Source organism: Anabas testudineus, chromosome 10 (assembly GCF_900324465.2).
Source record: "Anabas testudineus chromosome 10, fAnaTes1.2, whole genome shotgun sequence".
NCBI classification, from domain to species: domain Eukaryota; kingdom Metazoa; phylum Chordata; class Actinopteri; order Anabantiformes; family Anabantidae; genus Anabas; species Anabas testudineus.
Genome location: NC_046619.1, coordinates 20,859,961 through 20,885,044, shown reverse-complemented (window position 1 = coordinate 20,885,044; position 25,084 = coordinate 20,859,961). Strand labels below are relative to the sequence as shown.

Here is a 25,084-nt window from a genome sequence, read left to right as displayed (position 1 = left end):
ACAACTATCACAACCCTGAGCTTCTATCTCCTGTGCTTGTGTACTCAGCTGCTGAAGCATCAGATGCTTGAACTTGTGTACCGCGGGGGCCTGGAGTAATAAGAGATAATAAAAAACATTTGGACAGTGGCCACCAAAGTTCTCTCTTGATGCAGAGCTGTGCAAAATCAAAACATAACAAATCTGAGAAAAGAGGGTGTTGAGGGTCAGAAAATAAAGCTTAAGGGAGACTGTGCTCTGTTGCTCAGCCAGCATGGATTATCTTATAAATATGAGAGAATCACAGCAACATGCTCATTATATTTTGTGCCAATTATTCTCATTTGGAAGTCAGATGAATTATCTTCCCCTCAAAGTCTCCTGAGAAGACACATGAGTACTGTTAATAAAAGGACTCTCCTCCATCATACTGCATGTCACAAAGAAAGTTGAGCACCACAAAGAATTCAGTTTTGCTCTTAGACACACCGACACATGGATGGTGTTGTGGGTCAGTCAGACGCTCTAGTCCAGTAACACAGATATTGAAGGTTCCTAAAAGAAATTAATAAAACATTTTAACTTTCCATCTAAAGCCACCTAAACATGGTTGCAGCTGCACAGAGCTGTTAGAGTGGATGTACTGTATGGCCTATTTCCACTGCAGGAACCTTTCACAAGGACCAGGAACCTTTTACAGACCTTAGTTCCTCTATATGTGTTTCCACTGGAGGAGGCAGGGTCTAAATTCAGTTTCATGTCAGTAGTTTTACCAACAAAGTTCATGGTTAGACTTTGTCTAAGTCTAGGAACTACCAGGGCGGCGCCCCCAACACTGAGCACCGCTGATTGGTCAAAGCAATCTACAAATGCACATCAGGAACTTATGGAACTTGAGTTCCTGGGAAAGAAAAACAGCAGGTGAAAACAGGCACATAAACCTTTCTTTTTTACTATTGGTAAAATAATTTCTGAGTTTCTATTTTTATTATTATTATTTGCTTCGATAATTACAAACATATTTTAATACCAGACCAGTTTTCCATTTAGCAAAAGAAAAAATACAACAACACTGTTTTAACTCTAAACTCTAAAAATACAGGACAATATTTGCTGAATTTACATAAAGTAGAAGTAAATAAGACAAACGCAACCAGCCATCTAAACTATAACACTGTGATACATTTTAGTTGGTACCAGATAGGGACACAGACTTTACATATTATATGTGCCAACAGGGGAGGTAACAGGATTTAATCCTCCTCAAACAGGGTTGCACCAACTGAAGTGTGCTTGAGTAAGAAATAAAATCCCCTGCAAGCTTTGTAGCCGCTGTTAAGTTGCTGACACTAAACTGTGACCTCCTTGTGGGCAGAGAGCAGAAAGAGAATTCCCTTACAAAGATCAACAAATTTGAATGTGATTGTGGAGTTTGGAGACCACCACAGCTCCTCTCGGGAGGGCAGGGGATTCCGCTTAAAATGAGGGTTGAGATAGTTTACTGTAAGATCACTTCACTGCCTGGCTTTATGACAATAAACAGACATTCGACCTTAAACTTGTCATGTATTCAGGTTTTTTTGGTCAGAACAGAAGTGGCTAACATGCACACTCAGGATAAACACAGCTGAATTCCAGGAGCAAAATAAATGATACAAACAGAGGTAACAGTAAACAATTTCTACCCCAAAAGAGACCCCGAAACCATACAACACTAATCACCTTAGTGATTCATTACCAAAATGAGTCATGTCCTCTGCAGTTCTCGCAAAGACTTTTTAAGAATCCACTGTTTATAACCAAATACAGGCAATGTTGCATTTTGAGGTGATTATGTATTTCCACCTTTACAAATATTTGTGATTAAGAGATAAACATAATACTCCAAAATCATTGGCAATTTATACAGGGACACATGACGACAAATCTGGTGTCAAATACGAAGAGCTAACAGCAGCAGAAATACAATCCAAGTGGAAAATGTAAATTGTGGTATGCGATTTAGGCAGCATCAAGTCTATAGTGTATCATCATAGGGCTATTATGTAATCAAAGGACCACAACATGTGGCTAAGAGCCCAAACAAATGTAGTCAGCAGGATTACTTAATCAGCATCATACTTGATTGCAGCTGTCTAATCTGCCTCCGCTCGAGCCTGCGGTGTCACACTTTTCAAGTGCACAACGTGACTCAATTGACGTGAGTCATCTTTCGGGAGGTTGTCATGGCAACAGATTAGCGCAGCTCCTACTCCTCCTTGACTGATCCTCTTAATTGAGGAGCGATCCAAGTGAGCAAGGTGTCGGTATCACCGAGTTCACCGGTGCAGAGCGGCTGCTGCCAGGCAAAGTGTGTTTGACAGTCAGCAACTAGCTAAGACTGTTGTTGATCAAAGATGTGCTTTGAAGGCTGGAGCTGCAGGGCTGATAAGTGGCTCTGGGAGCTAAGTGGCTTTGTCTACAAAAGCCATTAGCTCCTACCAAGAGGCTGAGTGAAGGCAGAAAATATTTGTTTTTGAATATCATGCCAGCAGCTGCATGTGTCTGAACTCTATCTGCCTTCTGTTACAGTGAGAGCTGTTGTTGCATTTCAATAGCATTGTTTCCCACTAACAGCGGAAGCAGCGGAAGACAGCAACCCCTGCGTGTGAGTGCGTGTTTGTGTGTATGTGGAGCGCGCTGACCTCCTTCCAGGCTTTTCGATTCCAGACAGGATCTGATGTCACAACCTGTTTACTGCCTTGGGAGAGCGAACAGTCTACTCCGCCACCATTTGTGTGACCTTAGACCTGCAGTGTCTCTGTCACCAAGTGCATTGAGAAATGTAAAGCACAGAACACTTAACCCATCTAGTGTTTAGTAAGCACAGAGCAAACACATCTCCACTTCTTTAGAGGAGGATTATACTATACTCAAATACTTCCAAAGCCCCCTGACGTTCGGCTGTGTGACCCTGAAACTGTGTTAACCCTGCTGTTGTTGACAGGCGTAGGTTCCAACGCAGCATTTTTCACATCTTTTTTAGTGTATCACTTCTCGCAGCATCATGCGTCTCTGCGCGGCTTCATGACGTGCCGTCTTAGCCTCCTGTGGCTCACTGATATCACATATCCCCTGGCAGCTGTTTCTCCCAAAACCTGCTGTTCATTGTGTAAATAGTTCAGATCTATCTGGTTACATCATGTGGACTAACTTAGTCATCAAGGAGAAGTATGCCTTGCCAGGTATGCAAATGTATGTAAATGAGAGTAATTTAAAAAAGCTATAGTTAGGGTAAGACATTGTTAATTTAAGATGCATAACAGCTGCTAAATAATGAGGTCAACATTGCATCTGAATATGTCGTCTGTTTCTGATTCTTAAATTTCCCCCGAATCCCGTACCTGTAACAGTAAGAAATAGAACCCCAGAGCACTTTGTTAGGAACAAAAAACCTTCAACTCATTCTCCTCTTTTTGGAGGTAGTGACTTAACAGAAGAGGAATGCTCTGCAAGAGTGCTCGGGAATGCCAGTATCTCCTCCATGCAGTCCTTTCTGGAATCTGCCAAAGCTCAGTGAAGAGTGTCAAGGTCAATGATTACGACGATCGCCGCCGAGGCTGGTGTCACCTTGTGCCCCGGGCCTCAAGTGGAAAGAGGCGTAAGGGGGTGGGGCCAGAGGCTTTGTGCATATGGCAATGACACATGCCTAAATCTGGCAATGTGCAGGCACTATATGACAAATGACATCATTTTGCCATGGAAAGAAAGCTGGTGGAAATTTGCAGCAGGAAGTCAGCTGCCTACCGGTGGCTGCCGTGCACTGTGGTTAGAAAAGTATTTTTTCCACTGGTAAATCCTGTTCCCAGAACCTTTTTCCTTTTTCTTTCTCCATACGTTTTATACAAATTTTGCTCTTTATATAAGGCTGCAGACAGTCTCAGCCATTTTTTTTTTTCATTTGGGAGTATGCCCGTTGTGTTACTAGTCTCAATGAAAAAAAAAAAGCGAGAAAGAAATATTCATCCCACTAAACTGAAGATATTAGTTAATGAGATCCCAAAGCGTAGAAAAGTTACTTGGACAGGTACATGTTTCACTGGAGAGACTTAGTGTGAGAAACTGAAATGTTTGGATTCCTACAACCATTAAGTCTGTAATTTGTAAATCGCTTGTTGGCCAAAACAGATAAGACAATCAATGCACTACCTCACCTCAGTCTGCAGTTTGTGCCACAAGCGTAATCTTATCGCAGGGGTTAATCTCTGATAGCTTAGGAAAGCAAACTGCCACGGCCTGACACTATTCGCCTGGTGATTACAGCCTTTAATCACTGGTATTTGTCTTTGCTGTGATGCAAAAAAAAAAAAAAGCTGTCAACATTAATTTGACATAGACACAGTAATCAAATGTCTGAGTGTGTGAATGTCTACATAACAGTTAACACAAGGTTATGACTTGGTATGTGATATAATCAACATCATCACTAAAATTCAAGCTAAACTATGTAATTTTATATGAGCAATTTCACTGTGGCTAGGAAATTGTTTTGGAAGTAAATGCCACTCATTGCTACTCAAACAGTCAAGCTGAGTGTGTGTGTGTGTGTGTGTGTGTGTGTGTGTGTGTGTGTGTGTGATCCAAATGTAACTTGGTTATTATTACACATGAGGAAATAGGGCTTGGGTCCAAAGGAGCATGCTCCCTCAGTGAGTAAAGAAAATAGTGGACTTTGTGGTACCATATTTCCACGAGATGATTTTGTCCCAAAGAGCTCACTGAGCTCTGAAGTGGTATGGATACCATAAAGCATAAGTCTGAGCTCAACTGTGGTGATAACCACGTCTCCAAGACAGGGCTTTCGCTATGGGAAGACATCAGACTGATGGTATTCAGATAACTGTTTTTATCTTATGAGCAGCCATTAGACAATGGGATAAAGCAGAAAGATGCTGGCATCAGAGCACCTTGTTTCAAACAAAGCAACTGAATCCGTCGGGGCGCTCAAAGTGCTCAAGCTACATGCAGATTCCTCCCGTCTTTAATTGAATCTAGAAACACTATTACCATTTAATTAAACACAGCACATTCCCTTCAGATCTGCGAATGACACAGTTGGGGCAGTGACAAGCAAAACAGAGCTCTGTGTTTGATATTTCACAATAATCCCCAAGAACTTAAAGTGGCTGTTAAAGTCAGTGGGAATGACATTTAATCTAATCATCTAATATTTCATTGCTGCATCTGAGCTCAGAAGGAAGAGGTTTGTTTTAGTGTGGATTATGTTTGGAGAAAATGGGAGAACCCAGAATAACCCCTAAGAGCGAGCGTCCAAAATAACAAGCTTTAAGGACCCTGACCATCTGTTGCCTTTGCTTCCATCCTGGAGATCTACAGACAGGTCTCTTTATAAGCCTCTCAACCCACAAAGCATTGTCTAGCACAAACATATGGTAAAGCCTAAGCACATTATTAGTGTACATTACCACTGGACAAATCACATTAACCTCCAGGAAGGTGCTGTGGCCATCCTTTCTGAACCGGAGGGGGTACAAATACATGTGTTAATCAAGATTAAGTTATCTGTTTTCTGACTGTTGCAGGTGCTACGAGGGTACACACTGCTGTGAGAGCCTCACAGGGGGTTGATTTGAAGGAAACAGCAGCACCCACCTCCTGGGAAAAGCTGTTAGTTGCCCTGAGTTTCTCGGTCTAAGCTGTGTTAAGAAGCAGGTTTGAGTGTCTCTGCTAGCACAAGAGATAATCTCTTCCTTCAATATGATTGACTGATGTTTTATCGAAAAACAGAACTGAGCTGAGCTGAAAACACACTGGGATGTTCAAACAGCCAAGTTCATTAAACTGGGAAGTCCAGGACAGGTTGCCTTAGGGAAGATGGATGATTGTGTAAATTTATGAGACAGTCCATCTGTAGCCTGAGGCTTAAGGCTAAACGGTTAATTACGGTTTATGGACTGCAGCTAGATTGGGCTCTTAAGGGCCAGCGTAAATAAAACACATCATTACTCGGGGGGGAGAGAATTGGCTGCAATCGAGTCAAAATTGACATTTTTCTGCCTCTGAGAACCTGTTGCTTTGCGACAAAGCTTCTTTTAATGCAACCCTGTCCAACACCCATGAATGGCCTCGGTGGAGCTGAGTGTAGGGTGCTAGCTGTCCCACTGCACAGTTTGCCAAACATAACAGAGTAAACAGAGGTTTTCTCACAGTTAACAAGCAACAGAGTGAAAGGGATATCTGAGGAGAACACTTGAAGCTGCTACCTGGTGTAAGGGGGGAGAATATCTCTAATAATACAGCAAGTTAAGAGGCATTCTTCAAATTAGGCCTAAAATGTTCTGCAGCTTGCAGGCTATTTATGGAGTGCTGCGTCTGAATACTTTTGCATAATTTCTTCCCCATATGTTGCGGACTGTGTTTGGGCGGTTTGCAGGCAGGCAGGGAAAGCATATCGACAGACATACCACCCTTTCTCATATTTTAGAGCCTGTGGTGAAATTTAATGAAGTGAATTGCCTTTTGTGTTTTTATTACAATGGTGCTTTTATTCAGTGTGTTACTGAATATTTGGAAATCCCTAGTTAGGAGTGCATCTGTTGACCATTTAGTGTGTTTTTTTTCCATGTTATGGTGACGCAGTAATACCAACAGGTCATAACCAGTGTGAGAGATGGTCGTGCTATTTCCTCACAACACAACTCTATAATGTTCATACATGGGCCATATAATTCTGAACTATGACTGCATGCATACTTATTCACACACAAATGAGCTATTCGTATTCAAATAAAATGTCGAGAACAGTAACAACAAGTTATGACAACTTGTACTTAGGAAGAGCAAGATTTGCTAATCAGGTTCCTAAGAGAAACAGAACATATAAACATCATTAAAAAAGTGGATCTTGCCAGGATGAAGCACTAATCATCCAACCCATACCACCTTTTTAAAGCCCCACATTACTTACCAAAGCTATTTACACAAACATGCAGATCCAGCAATTGTTAAAGGGTTTACCAGGGAGTGGAAATAAGAGAAAACAGGCCATAGGAAAAAACTCTGCAAGACCACGTTGTTGCTGAAAAGTTCTTTATGAGCTGATCCAGAATGTTACTGCTCTGTTAAAATTCATTTGAGGAACCTGATATTTTATTTGGCTAAGTCTTGTGTTGCCACTAGACTGCAGACTGGCTGAAACCTTCAGAAATTGACCTTATTAAAGATTTATTGTGGCAAGAGTCGGACGGTGATCAAGCAATGCCAGATATGTTTTAGCACCACCAGTTATCAGTGTTTATACAGAAATTAATTTGCTGTATAGAGACATATATGTAAGATATAAGATCTAATTTGTTTTAATCTGATCTTGTTCCAAACCGGATGACAAACTGGAGACTGACAGATCGTCATCAAGTCAGGGGAGAAAAGCTCAAAAAGATTCACAGAAGCCATTTAAGAAAATAAAAGATCCAGCTTTTAAATAGGCATGGTCATTAAAATTCTTTATCTGCTAAGCGGTCGTTTAGCCCCAAAAAACTTCCCATCACCCACCAGCCAAAAGGCCATATACAAACAGTGCGACACTATGGAGCGATGTGCTGGAGGGATGTGAAAGACGTGGGATTTCTATGCGACCGTATCCGCTATTATAGGTATGGGCCAAGGGATTTACTGTGCCCTCTCTTTAATAAATGTGACCAAACGCAGTGCATGTCAATGTGGCCCGAGGACTCTCTCACCACCACACGCAGTCTCGCATTAAACTCGGAGCCAACACACCCGTAAGTGCAGACACAAGCATGTGCACATACAGACTCATAAACAGTCAATTTATCCTTCCAATACGATCCAAGATCTTAAAAACCCAAAGTTTAAATAAATCCTGAATCCTTGAAAGCCACATATTATCAGTACAAATGAGCACAGGGTTTGAAATCCATAACAGAATCCAAAAATAACAAACGTCTAATTAATCTAACTGGTTAAACCCAACCCCCCCCCCCCACACACACACACACATAACCACCTGCCATATGCATAAAATAATGCTCTCTACAATAGCAGCCATTCCAACAACATTGCTTGGGAAGAGGATCTAGCTGTGTGACTTTGTTGGAGAGGTCATAGTTTTACATTGTACCATGCAGGTGTTATTTGTATGTTTCTAGGCAGTGGCTTAAAAATCTGATTCGCCTGCAGCTGATCAAGATGTTGTCTGTGCAAAAAGAACAGCCAAGGACCCTGCAGCTCCACAGTATCTCCCAGTATCCGCACAACAAGTTAACTCAGAAATGCTGCAAACAACTTCCCATAAACAAGCAAGAGAGAGAAAAACACCAAAATATGCCAGGTCTGAGCTTCGAGTTGTCTCAACCAGACGCCTTGTAAAACACCTTCGCGTAGATTGCATGGACTGAGCACGATTTTCAAATAATAGCAGGAGTCTGCCAAATTCTGCCGTTCTCCTGAGCCAGAACTCATAATGAGAACCAGCACCCGGTAAGTTCCATTGTTTCCCTCCATCTCATGACAGATTTCAATCAGCACAGCATAGAGACTCACGAAGCCCCGGTCAGGTGCAATTATTGACTTTTCTTTGACTGAAAATGTCCCAGGAGGTTTGACCAATACAGAACGCTGCATCCGATCAGAACTCTGCACCAAAATATGGAAAGTCAGGCTACAGTTGAATCAAGGGCCGGACTGCTGCAAAACTCTGTTTTGGCTTTTACATTGACAACAAACATGACAATACAGCATAATTTTGACAAATGGAATAGCCTAAGTCCTTGGCTAGGAGGCTAATGCTTCTGCAGACTGAAGACTCTGGATGATAAATCCTCCTGAATCTTTTTTCTCTCTCTGTTACACGGTGTTTCTGGTGTTTCTGGAATAAAACTAGTCAAATACAGCAGTAAGGGAAGATAAAGGCAGACTTCAACATGATAAGATGAATGTCTGTGGTTGAACATGGGTCATGGTAGACAGCAGGCGTGGAGACATGTCTGCACCATCCACCTTCAACATTTCCTGCCAGATAGAGCCTGGGAGAACCATTTCCCCCCACTGTCTCAGCTGAGGCCTCAAAAATGTGAGAAAATGCTGCTGGGTAATTTGGCCTGTACCATGATTATGGGGTTTTTGATATTTTGATATTCTACCCCAAATCCTTCTTTCTGCCTCTCACCAACATTGTACTGAAATGTCCTGTCAAAATATTTTGGAATTGTTGTCAGGGCTCTAAATATGGACTCCTTGTGAAGCGTACAGAAAGGGATCGAATCCTAATTAGTATGTTCGCTTTTTGGGCAGCTTTGTCCATGTGGCACAGACCTCTAAACAGCATATGAAGCAAGAGAATGGTATGAACATAGAAGCACATATAGAATATAATGCACACATGTGTTACTTAGACTTATCATGTCAAAATGTAATGCTGTTTTTATTTAATATAACATTATAATGACACCGTGACTCATTATTATTTAGCCATTTCCTGTACAACCGTGCAAACTACTCAATGCCCACTGTCGATAATATATGGAAAACTCTGGTGCGTCTCTTTTTTATGTGAAAGCATTTGACTTTTTTCAAAAACAAGACACTCCATGCGACATTGTCTCAATTCTCACCAAAGCGCTGCACAGTCAAAAATACACAGCGTTATGAAGAGTCACATGGTCAGTGCAGGAATGAAACAGAGCCACCCTCAGACCGTGACGGCTGTGCCAGAGCAGCTCAGGGAAACATATACTTAACTGGGATACCATGTGATTTGGCTGCAATGGGGATATGCATGTTCTCCTTTAACTGCACATTAACTGGCCTCTATGCAATAACAAGTTAACCTTTTATCTGGCTATATCAAGCCCTACCACCGTATCCAAATAAACAGGGGATGCTATTCAATCGAACCCGCTAAAAGGACTTCTGGGGAATAGGTCAAAAAAAACATTCACAATTTTGCAAGCTAAAAACTCCTGAATGTTTAGATTATTGTGCCACACAAAAAGAGCACTGTGCACACTGTGCAAAATCAAAATGCTGTTTGTTTACATTGCTGTTATACTTTGGCTGATTGTACAATGTGTTTCTGGCTTTGGCAAAGTTCAACAATGCCTCTGTTAGGATATATTACATGACGTTCAGTCATCACCAGATATACCAGATCATAAATTAGAAGTAGAATGTGGTGTGAGTGCAGAAAAACAATTAGACATAAACATAACAGTGTAAAATCATATTCTACTTAAAAAACACTTTAACGTGGTATCAAGTGACCTCACAGCTCCAAACGCTGCGTAGTTGTACCTGAGTCAGTGGCTGTGATCAGCAGGATGTATTTCCCCTGAGCCTCACGGTCCAGAGTCTGGGTCAGACTTAGCTGACCACTGGATGACAGGCTGAACACTCCCTCGTCGTTTCCACCAGTGAGCATGTAGCTCAGCTGACTGTTGGCACCTTGGTCGTCATCTCTGGCAACAACCTAGAAAAAAAAGAGAAAAGGTTTTTATGGAGAAGTTTAAAACTTAACTTTTTTTTCTTTTTTTTACAAGAATGTGTTTTTCATTTCCTTCAGGAGAACAACAGCCGGCTGGAACATACTGGAGAATGGAAGGCTAGCCAGAGCTATAATCACATCGAAAAATCCCATTTTAAACCTGAATGTGTAAATATACAAGAAACTATCACCATCCAATAAAAGCACTGGGCATAAATAATAGTATTTCTTCTGTAACATAGTGTAGTAGAAGTATAAATGAAATATGAAATGCTTCTGGATTACATTTGACTTGACATTTCAGTGCGTTGACCAAACAAATTCAGTGAAATTAGCTCGATTACGTATTTGTTTTAATCCCATTTGAGCATTCTTGCAAAATGTGTAACACTCAGTGCACACAACTGCACAATTTTAAAATCACCCGGGGAGATAACCACTATGAAACCGAGAGCTAATTAACCATCACAGAGCTCAGCAGCCCCATAAAGGTGATTTTTGGGTTATTCACATTGTCTAATCAGATTCAGGGGAATTCACTAAAAAAGAAAACCACAAAAACACCACACACTTTTGGGTGTAATGAAGATGAACTGAATAGTTTATAATATATAGAAATATTAGCCCCTAGTTCTGTAGCACTATGCATTGGTGCATACCCAAATGCACTGAGGGCTTCCCAGTCCTTCCTGTCTTTCATGCCACAGACAGACATAGCCAGATTAGTCTACAGCACTGTGTGGCAAAACCCTCCACACGCAGCCCGTTTCCCACAACATAACTGGACCCTCATTTCCTCAGAAGGTGCACAAGCGAGAGAAAATGGAATCGCTCCGTCACTGGAAATTAGTCGTTCCCCTCTATGTTTTATATATGGCTCATTTAGTCATCAGGGTGGCTAGAACATTAAGTGCCTCATCGTGCAATTTAGCTCAGTTTCATATTTCGGTGAAACCCTATAAAGCTCTAATTGTGCAGAGCAGATTGCAGTCATATATCACCGCTTTATCATTTCAGTCAGGTATTTGTCATGGAATTCAGCAGAATAAGACCACCATGCTAAAAGGTTTAGTCCACTAGTACTGCTCACATACCTACACTTATTAAGTTAGTATTACTACAAATTTGGTTAAAGCATTAGCTTGTTTAAGGTCTCAGGTCATTCCATACACTACCTTCTTTTCACTCAGGAGGTCCTGTCTGTGAATGTTAATCGTGTCTGCTTGAGATGCTGCTTGAGATTTAATGAATGTGTTCACCAAAGAAACCAAACAAACATACATACGGACCTGCAGAATTGTTTTTGGTAGGGTTTCCAGGTTTTCCTGAACATTGACAGTGTAAGGAGAGAGCTCAAACACAGGCGAGCAGTCATTGACATCCAACAACCCAATGTTGACTGTTGCATGGTCCACCCTGGGGCTGCTGCCACGGTCAGCCGCTTGGACTACAAGCGAATAGGACGTACGTGCCTCGCGATCCAGCTGCTTGGCTACTGAAATCATCCCTGTGACCGAATCAATCCTGAAATCAGAGTTGGTATTGCCTCCTGAGATAGAAAATCGGATGTGTCCATTGGTTCCCTCATCAGCATCACTGGCAAACACCTGGAGGACGTCTGTCCCTGTCAAGGTGTTCTCCTCAATCTCAATGTCATATATATTCTGTGAGAAGCTTGGAGTGTTGTCGTTAACGTCCAGTACCACCATAGTCACGTCCATAGTTGAAGACAGAGGAGGTTCTCCTTTATCTGTAGCCACAACTGTGAGGGTGTAGTTGGAAAGCTCCTCCCGGTCGAGTTCCCCAACTAACCTGACATCTCCATCAATTGTACCAATGCTGAACTTGTTGCCATAAGGTCCCCTGAGGGAGTACTCGACATAGCTGTTGGGTCCACTGTCAGCATCAGCAGCCTGTGCTGTAAACACCACCGTGTCGACTGGCGTGTTTTCCTGGATGTAGGTCATCTTCTGGGATGTGAAGGTTGGCGGACAGTCGTTAACGTCCAGGAGAATGATCGACACCTGAGCAGTGCTGGTGAAGCGAGACATGGGAGGCGGAGCCAGGTCGTTGACTGTGATGACGAGGTTGTAAAAGGATTGAGTTTCTCTGTCCAGGGCCTTCTTGGTTTGAAGGTCTCCCTCCTTGGTGATGACAAAGTGACCCTGGGGATCGCCTGATGCAATTTTGTAGAGGAGCTGGGCATTTGGGCCTGAACAAAAGAGAATCAGAGGACAGAAATAATGTTAACTAAAATACTGTATTCAAGTCAATAATACATTCTAATTATTTTTTATCTACTAATCTGTTTCTTTTTCCTTTTTCACATAATAACATTTGTCTACAAAAAAAGCAGGTCAATTGCTATTTTGCTCTCAAGCTTAAAGTTGTTACTTTCCTTTATAGTAGAATGAACAAATCAAGGTACCGAAATTCGATTTGGGCAAAGGACAGATGCTCTCTCATGTTAAATCTCCTCTTCTGGCTAATTAGGCCGAGAGTTGGGGTGTATTTCTAACTAAAAACTAAATACTGGGAACTATTTAATATGACCCTGATAAAAAAAAAACCCAGATAGGTAACAGACAGACACAGTAGACGTCAAATGTTGATATTTCTGACTGACATCCATTGTTGTAGATATGATTGTTGAATACGCTGTATGTGTATGAATGAGATACTTATATGCATTATCAACATCCATTTCCACATATTGTAAGTTTGCAACAGCTGGACCCCTGGCTGCTACTCTTGTCCTCCATTTAGACAATCCATTTATGCCGTATGACAGATCGCTATCAGGAGAGAAACACCATTTCCTAAACGTTTGGAAAGTCCCTCACTTTTGAAGCATTTATTTAAATGACATAACAATGTGACCGATCTATCTAACCTTGAAATTCAGCCTAATCGGCAGCGCTCCCTTTAGCACTGGGGGTAAGAATGAGCTTAAATTGAGCGTCTGTGATTCAACTCAACAGGGTATTCATGTGGAAAGTGCCGGCACCTTCCCACACTCCACAGCGTGCATTTACAGTACACAAGTAATCCCTTATCAAAAGCTGGAGTGCTACTTGCACCCGAGTTTAGGCTACGCTGTCTAGAGACAAAGTCTGGGGTTTAGGGGTCAGGGCTTGGGAAGTGCTAACAATGTTTTATTTTGACGGTGGAAACGACAACTATATCTGAGAGGATGACATGCTCAGATTATGCGGACAGTGAAAGAAAAAGCCAAACTCTGGTTGAGAACCAGGCAAAGTATTTCCCAGGAATGTAGGTCACTATAACCACATTAGGCGAGGGTGAAGCAGTAATTACAGCGGAGGAGAGTAGCGGTGACTGTTGAAATACCACGAAAACAAAACCCACCACCTGAAACGCAGAAATAACTCGAGCCACTTAATGATACGGTGAAGATGTTGTGTTTCATCTAATCATTCATGCGTGACACAAAATAAAAATGGAAAATAAATTGTAGGTTTGTGAGCTGCAGTGCAGCCGAGCGTCGTAACAAACTGACAGGGCTGCATTAAATTAATCTTCTATGGTCTAATCACACTTGATTTACACACTATGAAAGTGGAGTATTACTGAAAAAGATTCTCACACAACTGTTTTCTTTACATAAAGCTACATTGCTGGGACACTTGACCAGGATTTAACTTGTACATTTTCAGAGTATGTACTTAGTACTTGACCTCAAGTAAAGAATTTGAAGTGGTAGTATTTAGGCAAGTACTTGCACTTTCACTTGAGCACTGGGTTTGTGTACTTCTGGTAAAACAGTACATCGCTGTGTATAGTAGTGATTCATTACCGTACCATCATCAGCATCACTGGCCCCGACAGTGACAATATTGGATCCAGGGGTTAGACTCTCAGAGACAGATGTGCTGTAGACGGTGGTGTTAAAGATGGGCGGGTTGTCATTCACGTCCAGAACATTGAAATACACTCGAACTGTGCTGGACTGTCCCCCGCCATCCTGGGCTTTCGCTGTCAGGATGAAGTACTGCTGAGTCTCGTAGTCCAGCGGACGTGTCACGTTGAAAACTCCTGTCACAGGGTTCAGGAGGAATGTCTCGTCCTTGTCGTCTTCCAGCGAGTAGGTGACCTCACCATTGACCCCTGAGTCAGAGTCGCTGGCCAGGATCGCAGCCACAATGGAGCCTGTGAGAGTCAGACATAGTTGTAGCAGAGAGGCGAGAAGTTAGATTTTACTGCAGTGTACGAGAAAATGACTTCAATACGTCTGCAGGAGGTTATTAAGGCTATTTATTAATCCTACTGACTCAGTGATTAATCTGCCAGTTGCTAAAATAACTTTATTTTAACTGAAAGTGTTCTGGAGCTGAAACCTCTTTATTTATTGCTTTAGGCATGAAGTTACTATAACTGAGAAAACTAATGATAAAGTGCTTTTATTAACACTGAATGATCGTATCTTTAGTAAGTTTGTCTTATTATCGATATTGATTGATTTCCTATATTATGACCAAAATGTTTGCTTCACATTTATTGATTTCCTGGATTATAAGTGAAGCCGTATGTGGGGTGATGGAGCTCTGCCAGAGAGTTGTCAGTATTGTTGTAAATCCTGCTGGTTGCTGATAGATTTCCACATAAATCAAATATCAGTTACTGTCCCTTTGACCTATTACTTTCCCCTTAAGGAAGATACAGAGGATTTGGGAGAGCTGTAAACCGTACAAAAATGGAAAAAGGAAAAATACTCATATAAGATACTAAGAAGAAGCAGTTCCTAATAATTTCGGGTTTTTAATGATGTTAACAGAGCTGTCTAACTTCAGGAGACAAAACATTGGCTGTTTGAATCTGCTCCTTTACTCCATGTCTGCTTCCTGTCAGACTGTACCTGGCGCCGTGTCCTCGGGGATATCAAACGAGTATGTTAGACGGGAGAACTTGGGCGTGTGGTCATTGACGTCCTTCACGGTTATGTTCAGCCTCATGTCAGATGACTGTTTTCCATCGTCCGCCCGCACCAGAAGGGAATACTTTGATCGGCGTTCACGGTCCAGCTTCTTGGTGGCGATCAGATCACCGGATTCTGGGTCAATCCGAAAACTGTCATCTGCCCCACTGATGATAGTGTACGTCACCAGAGCATTGGGCCCCTGAAGTGAAGACAGAAAAAAACAGGGTTATAATAATTAAATCTCCAAGTTTACAATACAAAGCCATAAACGTAACTTTAAACAGGGCTGTTGAGGTTTGATCTACTTTCTCAGACCACGGAGAGGAAGAGAATCATAATTGAAAGGATCAAAGCGATTCTATCTGCCAGGTTATCAGATTATTTAGCACGTGTGAGCGTGTCACGCTACTTGTCTGAATGAATGAAACCCTTCATTTATCTCCACACAAGAAGACCATACAACAGATCACAAATCAAGACTGAGATGTTGACAGAGGAAGACAGACGTAAGAGGCTTATTCCAGCTGATCTGCATATTTATAATACTGCTTAGTAAAACAACTACAACAAAATAAATCCTATAAAGGAAAAGAAACTATGAGTAACTTATGTCTGAAGTTTTTCGACGACATTTCAAACTGAATTTAGTGAAAAACACAACAAGCACTTTGTGCAGTTTGAGTCACAAATTCTAAAAGAAACCATTCATGAAGCTTCTTAAAAACACGACTGGTTCCACTAAAGACACCAGTCAAAAGAGAGAATAAAACACAAGCTGAATGGTCACGGTGTCCCATTGAAAGTCACTCTTCATCTTTGAACTTTTGGGGGGTATAGTGTTCCTCTATAAATGCAATTAATAGATTCCCTGATAACTTGGACACGTACAAGCGCCACGACACATGTGATAGCTTTAGCATGAGGCTTTGGAATAGGAGAGGACGAGTGAATGCGATATGACAACTGAATGAGGCTGACGACAGAGCTTGACATTTATATTTGTGGGGGGGACAATAGGAGATCAGACAACTGTCTCACTCTGTGACTTCTGCCAAAAAGAAAAAGCAACATCAAAAAGCTACTGCTATTCACTGAGATGAAACGAGGGCTCTGGTTACAGCTGGTTTAGAACTAAGCTAAAAGAGACTCTTTCAGCTATGCATAATGTTTGTGAGATGCTTTTTGGACCTGCCAGGACAATAGAAAGTCTTATAAAGAGAGGTCGTAGCATTAGGCTGTTGCCGTATCTGCATGTCAACACACTTACTGCCTGGTGGACCATGGTCCTCACATGACAAACCACATTTTAAATAAACTGCGTGCGTGCAATAATGCTGAAGGCTGAAAGCACTAATGTGTGAGCTGTGCAGTATGATACAAAGAGACGCAGTGTCTCAAACTGTCACTTAATCTGCAGCTTTCACGATTGTGTTTACTGAGCACGTATGTTTCATAGATACATGTATTTTTTGGTTTGGCAACAGGTGCTATTTATAACATAAATGTAAACTGGTCTCTGCTTCTTGCTGTTTAGCTTCTTGGCTCCTGTTTAACAGACATTGCTCTGTTTTTTATGTTTTTGTTGCTGCATGCTTAATGCTACACTCATTGATATCATTACATCAAGATTACTGACTGTGTAATTCTAACAAATCAAATTCTTTTATTTTACCTTTCAACCACTCAATTCAAAAAGGGTAAATGTAATAGATACTGTATTTCAGTATTTTCCTTATTAGAACAGTCTAAATGGATTCAAGCATCAAAACAAATTAAATATTCTCTTTCATTTCTGTCTTTAACAGGCTTTGTGCAGAAATGCTAATGCACCAACCAGCCTGAACAAGACAGCAGTTGCCAAAAGCTTTAGATGGACTCAATACTGGAAGGCCAAGTTCATGACTTGCTCTTATCTCTTTCCTGTGGTTTATTTTTACGACGGATAAAACCCCCGTCTTCTTGACCTTGACTCTCATTGCATTACCAGAGACCAGGTCCTGTAAAAAAAGAAAAGGGAGATGGGGAGGATGAGGTAAGTCTCTGCCATTCTAAGGACCCTGCTGTCATCAATCAGTGGCTCCAGATCTGGCAATCCCATCAGCCACCTGGGCTCCGGTCCGGAACCCAACACCCGCAGTTTGCCAATTAATTTTCAGATAGGGTTCAAAGGCAGAGCATGGAAGGTGTGAGAGGCTGAGCAGGGGGTCCACAGAGGCAAGGGTGGAACACACACATATCTACGTCTCTGTGCAATGATAATGTGTAAACACACACAGAAAGAAAAGATACCTGATGCACTAATTTCCCAATATAGTGTTTACTGGACCAAAGTAATTAAGATCTTAGATACACATTCACACACCAACACTAGTTGCCCTTTTGACCTTCACTCAAGACTTTGACAACTTTACAACTCTCCGAAGACATGGTGGGTTGTTGGGGGCAGCAAAAAAAAAAAAAAAAAAAAAAAAGGCTGACCAATTAAATAGCAGCGTTCTAGGGGGCAAAGGGTACAAGACGGGAGCAGAAGAAAACTCATTTAGCAGATGAGTGGTTTTGGGGAGTACGCAGGTCCTATGAGAAGTGTGAGGTGCAAAACAGAGAGCGCCGGTGGGAATAGTGAGCTTCCTGTGTGCAACAGCACTGTGCACGCCAGCCAATCACAACACACGCTCCTGGAAAACAAGCAGCGTGTTGTCGCTGAGAGTGTAAAGATAAAGCCTTTGGAAGTTCGAGGTGGCCCAACCCGCTGCACTGCTGGTGTGTAAATCTGTCTCACAACTGCAAGAAGTGGATAGAAGTATTCTTGCCATTGGTTTGTAGGCCTCTGGAATACGTTTTCCTTCTTGTGGCTGTGCTTACGTTCACAGGCCAGAAATAAAACAACTATCGTTGCACTTTCATTAAAAAAGGTTTTTACCTGTGACATATTTTCCACGTAAGGTCAGAATTCTAGTAAAACACTCGCAGTCTTTCCAAAAGCACAAAACTGTGTGCATATTTCTTCTAGTGTGGTGAGAAACATTTTCAGAGAAGCCTATGCTGCATTAGACGAAAGAGTCGAGTTTGACATTGATTTTCGTTTCTTTTCAGGGTGGATACGGGCGTAGAGAAAAACGGATGCGTAGAAACAGCATTTTAATACCCTCACACATGAATCCCACATGTAGCACTGTTAAATTGGATGGGATCATTATGATGTCTGAATTCAGCCCGTCAGCTGGCCAACAGCTTGCACTCTTGGCTACTCTGCACTGGCTCACACATGTGGCTCTCTCAACAAGGCCTCAATGCGTTCCGTACGCTTAGTGTCAGCGCAACTTAAGTTTCCTGCGTAAGGATGTGGGCAAAGACTTGGCTGGCCCTGTATCTGGCTCCAAGTGAGAGCTGGAATGAAGTACAAGCTTCTATTTAGCAACCTATTCATGGCAGCGTTGAAGTTTGGAGTAAACATCTCTAGAATCTGTAATTGCTAAAAAGGCTCCTCTACATTCTCTTCAAGTGTTTCTATGTTTACTTTGTCTTTTGAATCCCTGATTGAAAGCAAACTTTCCTGCGCAACAAAGCCCTGTAGCTTGATCATTTTGGAAAACGTTTATGTTCATTTATGCACTCTAATAACGAATGCCTAACTTTCTAGAAATTACTTAAGCTTGAGCTTAAGGACCACAGTTCAGGCTGACACTAGCCATAACCTGTGAGGAAAAAATGAACCACTGCACAGTTTGATTTCAATACCATATGCTAAAACTCTCAAGATCAAAGCTGTAAATACTTTGGAGTTGAAAAAAGAAAATAATCGAATGATGTCCTTAAAATCCACCTCCTGTAAAAACTGACCTGCCTCCAGGTCTGTCCTCTACAGTCTATATAGTCTTTTGATTAAAGAGAAATGGCCAGAAGTGAGACTGTGCACAACTTTTCTCACATTCAAAGAAAAGCAAAGGGGGTGAAGCACCAGCTGTGCAATAAAAAACGTGTGGCCTCATAAGTTAACATTAAACTTGAGTCCATAGTCCTTTCTAATCTCTCTCCTTTCTATGGCCTGACTTTTTCCATTCACTTCAACTGTGTCCTTTGGCTAGGGTGCAGGACCGCAGACCTTGGAGATACCGGCAGGGCCTGTGTTTCGCTCATTGCAGGATTTAATGTCTATATCCTGCCCAAAGCAGCTAAAGACGAAGCCTTTAACTAATTGAGAGTGATGCTGGTGAAGTAATGTGAACTATGGGGATTTTGCGACTATCAGAGAGGCGGGATGAAAAATCAATCGCTGGCTGCTGTTGTTCATGCTCAGTGACACCAGAGGCCTCAACACATTGAATAAGATAGAAAAACACAAAACTGTATGTGCCTGTTTCTACACGGGATTTAAAGTAGTGGTCTATATGTGTCTTTAGTATATGTAAAGATACCAAATGTGGTTTACAGCTGACCTCAAAACACATTTGTACTGTGTCAGACCAAAGGTTTAGAGCATATTTTTAATCACTCCCAGGATATCTATTCTGAAAGCAGTGGAGCGGAAAACGGACACAGAAAAGTACAAAAACACTGTTAGACAAAATAGAAACTTGGGGAGCCATTACCTCGTCTGCATCCGTGGCTGTTAGCTGCATTATCTTGAAGCCATCTCCAACGTTCTCCTCAATAGTCACATCAAGAATATCATTAGGGAAGACAGGAGGGTTATCATTGACGTCCTGGAGTGTGATCTCCACCTGCCGAAGAAAAAGAAACACCACAATTTCCATTAAAGTGCCTCCAAACTCGGCCTGCTACAGATGTTAAGATTGGAGAAAAATCTTGAATTTCAGATGATGACGAAGAAGGGGAAAGTTATTATTGTCTAACAGCACAGCGTCTAGGAAAAACTGTGAAATGATGAAGTGTTCACTCAAAAGGTCAAATTCTAAGCAGACAGAATTATTGTAGATTATATTTAGATCCATTAGAAGAATTACCACCCTCCCCAAAAATTCAGTACATTTTTGGTCATAACTGTGTTAAAGACCAGAAACAGACACCTTACAAGAAATATTACGCCATAGAAATGTACAGCATGCTTAAACTTGAATTGAATTAAACTAATTATACTGTAACCTGAAAAGTGAACTTATCTTAGTAACAGTAAGGCACCGATAACACCTTAGTAACTGGTTCTTGCTATGTTGCATATATGAGGCAGTAGCTAAATGTAATAATAATAATGCAGAATTGATTGAGAAAACAGTAACAGGATATAAATAAATCCTGCTAAAGGGTTCTAGGCTAGCACATGCATGTCCCCCTTTAACATAGTTGATGTATTTAGAGCCAATAAATCAACATATAAACCAAATATTCAGCTCATCAATAAGTAAGTAAACTAAAAAAAACAGGAACATTTGTCTGTTGAAAGATTAACATCAGATATACTAGGTCTATTAGTAGCCTAATGGAACATATGGATAACCAGATACGTTATCCATATGTTCAAGTACCATTAACTAAACTGTGTGAAGGGTAGATCTTGTCTCCTGCTGTCACTGGAGCTTGTGGAAACTGCACAATATCCAAATTGACCTGAGGCTTTTCCATAGAGACGTACAGTGAGTGTAACAGTAGAGCAAACTAACTGCAGCTCAGGGATTTTCACTTTCATGTCTTAGAAACTAAAATAAACACACATTACTGTACACCACAGACCCCCCGTGTGGATAAACTTTGTTCCATATAGCTTTCTGATTAGTTGAATTGAACGCAGATGCTGCAGTGGTAAGAGTGAAATCTATGATTAGATCAATTGTTTATATAAATTAGATGATTTCAAGTAAATCAAAGTGCCATTTTACTTTTCCTCATTTTAAAATGTGAAGCCCACTTAAGAGGTTTCCAAAAGGTTTTCCCAACATACTTGGGAAACCCTCTGCCACCATCACTGTTTAAACACTCAGTGGCTAAAAGTATACGGATGAGCCTTCTACATCCTTTCTTGTTCTTCATGGTTTTGGAGCTGACCACAACCTCATCCAACACTTTTGGGATCAACTACTGAACTCCAACCTCACATATGAGCAGTGTGATGCACATGTAATAAAAACCTATTTGTACATTTTATCATACATTTGCAGTAGTTCCAATAAGAACTGAAACAAACAACTGTAGCAGGACAATGGCCGTAGCACAAGATGTCTGAGGGAAAATAGAAACCCTGGAGACAGTGAGAGTGAGACATGTCGGGTTTCAGATGTTCTGTTTCTAGTGTGGCGATATTACATTTCCACTCATATCCCACAACTTAAACTGCACTCTCCCCCGCCTCATCCACTAACCCAAATATGCATTTCAAAGCCAGTAAACACGGCTCGCTTTTGAATCATAACAGACATTTTGCTGCACATTCTTTGTTTATTGCTTCTATAAATATGGAAAAGCCATGTTTAAATTCTCGAGTGATAGGATCTCCATTAATGTTGACAGTGATTATGGTAATTCTTGTGCCAGGCATCACACGATGTCCCCACCTCGCTTTCACAACCTTTTGAAACACACACAGATGAAGCTAAGCGTGAATTAGGAAATGGGAAAAGAACACTTATCAGAAGTATACAATGGGAGCAGATTTGTTTTAAAGCAAACAATAAGCCTCAAGGCCATTAGGCCAATGAGGTGGGGGCTCAGATAAGGCGTTGGTACCTGACTATTGACGGGAAAAGCAGACGTCGCTTGTTCAACAAATGAGCTGTGCAACCAACAGTAGCGGAAAACAGAGTCCCTTCGATAAAAGGTTTAGTCCATTAAAGATGACCCAAAACACAAAGCCTGAGGGAGACATGGTTGAAATGGTGTCACTGATTCAAATATGCGTTTATTATTTATTACTCTTACACCAAGTGCAGCAGGAGAAGTCTGTGTAAAGTCGCAGAATACAACACAGCTCATCACTGAACACTTATTTATTTGATCTGCTTGTGCCCGAATGAGGAAGTTGTCCACTTATTAAACCGACTCGGAGTTGGTGTCTGCATGAGCAGAGATAATTACTGGAGAACAGGACAGTTTATGTCCCCGTCACCAGCGATGCAGAAGTCGCAAAAACAAGCCACAATGACAGTGGATCGCAACTCAACTTGCGCCTGAGCCGTGGGGACCGGGGCAAAGTCAACAAACAATGAATATTTATCTCCCGTCCTGTGTGTCCCCTTGATGTGTAAATAATGCAAGGCCCACTTCTGAGGAGTGAACTAATTAGGGTAGAAGTGCAGTTTTGAGAAATAATTACGCTTCACACTTCCTCCCATGGGACACAAATATATCAAAGAGCTTTGCTAAAAAATTCCTTTGGAGGAAGAAGAAGGAAGGTCACGAAGTGCGGAGAGGCTGAGAGAAGCAGGAATAGAGGTTTCGTTCCTGCTACCTGTCTGCAGCGCACTCAGATGCCCCGGCCGAGGCAGGTGAAACACATTAGTTTACAAGGTGAAAGATTGTGTTTCACGAACTACTGTTTCAAGTTGCAGGTGCTGCTAACTGGCTGCCAGGGTTTTATAATTTATGGGGACGTATGAATGATTCACGCATCAAGTGGTTTCTGAGCAATGATGATTATGAGACCTTAAGTGATGTAAGGTATTTGTCCAAGGGGTTGAGACGGGATCTCATACTCAGCAGCGATAAATTAATTCCCAGACTTTATAATATATGAAGAAATGACAGGTGGGGTAATTTAGAAGTCCCAGCTGATGTTATGTAATCCAGTCTCCTTTCTCAGTTAAAAGAGCATTTAAATTTAAAGCTTTGGTTCACTCACATTATAAAGACACATTTTCCACTAACGCCTGGTAGAGTAGCCCTACGGAAGGACATATTTCAACATATACACCTGAGATTTCCACAGTGACCCGAAATAATGGAAGTAAATGGAACTTCATTTAACTAAACACATGAGAACTTGTCTTCCAGAAATAATGTCGCAGTTATTCTGTATAAATTACAGATCCTTTGGAACGTCTGTTTTTTAAAAGATATAGTCCCTAAAATGTCTTGATGGAGAGGTTTGTACGAATGGGGGGTAATGATATTGAATTCTACTCATCCTCAATGTGTTGGAGAAGAGGCAGCAGCATTAAAGAGACACCTAAGACAAAAACTATCTGTATAAAAGGGAAGTTGATGAAAATACGGTGAACTGACTGAATCCAGAAAATATTACTGCATCATTCATTAACATCTGTGATACTGACACTCCACATTTAGCCATACTTAAAAAGACTTGCTGGTAGAAGTAAAAACAGACTGCAGACATCAAAGTGCAGACATCTACCTCAAGAGTAACAAAATATACTGAATTAAGTCTTCCATCCCACCACATTATAATATCCGACGTGGGAAGAAGCCAAACTTCTGGTTATAGCTGAAGGTAAAAGCATCACCTGTGTCCCTGAGTGCAAACAATCTTTACTATTCTACCCACATCTAAAAAGTGGAAGTAGCACTGGTTTTCATATGCTTCCCACTTAAAATGTCTCATACTTGTAGTTCTGCCAATTTCTCTGCAGACAGACAGGGAGGAAAGTCACTCTAGGAGCAAGAGAACTATTATTTGAGCACAATCCCATGTAGGCTGTGCACATATTTAGTCAGTTACTGACTCAGTTGTTTCTAATAACCGGTAGAGGGTCTGATTAATTAAGTGAGCAATGGTTTGCATTACAGATGAGTAATACAGTTCATGCTTGCGCCACTGAACACCATGAACCCCTGAGTGAAAAGGGTAAAATTCACATCATTAGCACATTTCTTCCAAAGGAGACCTTGTTGAAAAGATTTGACCTCTTAGTGCAACTGATGCAACAGTTGGCCTGCAAACTTTGAGCTCATCTGATCATAAAAACCGGAGCAGGGTGCACCTCCTGCAGGAACTAATCATTTCAAAATGATTAAATGTCTCATTAGATGCTGTTGACGAGTCGGGGTCAAGGGTCAAAGGAAGCACGGACTTCCAGCTCTCGTTATACTTGGCCTTTGCGATTGAACAATTCCACTTTGCATCATCCGTTTTTCACTAATGTGCACACGAAGCTGGACTTGGTGTGTCAAAAACTGGGATCACGAACACATTCCAAATATAACACATCATCAAGGCAAGGAATTACTCAGGCTTTTGGCACAGTGTAAACAGTTAAATGGTACAAAGGAATTTTTGCAACGCTATTAAAAAGAGTCAACACTGTTCGATTCCTTTGCTGTATAATAAAAAATCTAAACTAATCCAATATGAGGTGTGATGGATGTGTTTGTGTACAATAGCATTAGTCTAATGCCTTAGCTGCGTCTTAATTTGATGACAGTGTTTTCTGACTGAAAATAGGTAAAAGCTGGTACAGCTTGGCCTGTTTGGCAGAATATTCCAACAGAAGCAGAAAAATAATGAAATAAGTTTTCATTTGCTGTGTTTCCCGAAAGGAGTGGGAACGTCATCACTTGGCCTTCTTATTTTCAGATGAAGAGCTACATCCCCTTCGACCGCTGACTCTGAATCTTTCGAACAACCGCACCCATGCAGGTCAATGAGGATATCCTAACTAATTTCCACAAATGCTTCAGAGGATCAAACTTTCTGGGGTTTTTAACTGCCTGCATACTGGAAAATCGTGCTTTACCCAAAGTTCCTGCAGTATTTAAGA

General features: G+C 41.3%; 1 protein-coding gene across 2 annotated transcripts in view; it reads right to left on the bottom strand.

Moving 5' to 3' along the window:
• The window catches only part of LOC113160284 (protocadherin Fat 4), a 91,941-nt gene that overhangs the window by 24,322 nt on the left and 42,535 nt on the right, over positions 1–25,084 (bottom strand). For both annotated transcript variants that reach the window (XR_003298683.1, XM_026357471.1), the window contains exons 2-6: positions 20,009–20,140; positions 15,357–15,618; positions 14,303–14,650; positions 11,770–12,692; positions 10,291–10,465 (exon numbers count right to left, since the gene is read on the bottom strand). Coding sequence is in view for 1 of the 2 variants with exons in the window: in XM_026357471.1 (XP_026213256.1) it covers positions 10,291–10,465; positions 11,770–12,692; positions 14,303–14,650; positions 15,357–15,618; positions 20,009–20,140 (1,840 nt within the window). In the remaining variant the exon portion in view is untranslated. The remainder of the gene's footprint in view (positions 1–10,290; positions 10,466–11,769; positions 12,693–14,302; positions 14,651–15,356; positions 15,619–20,008; positions 20,141–25,084) is intronic.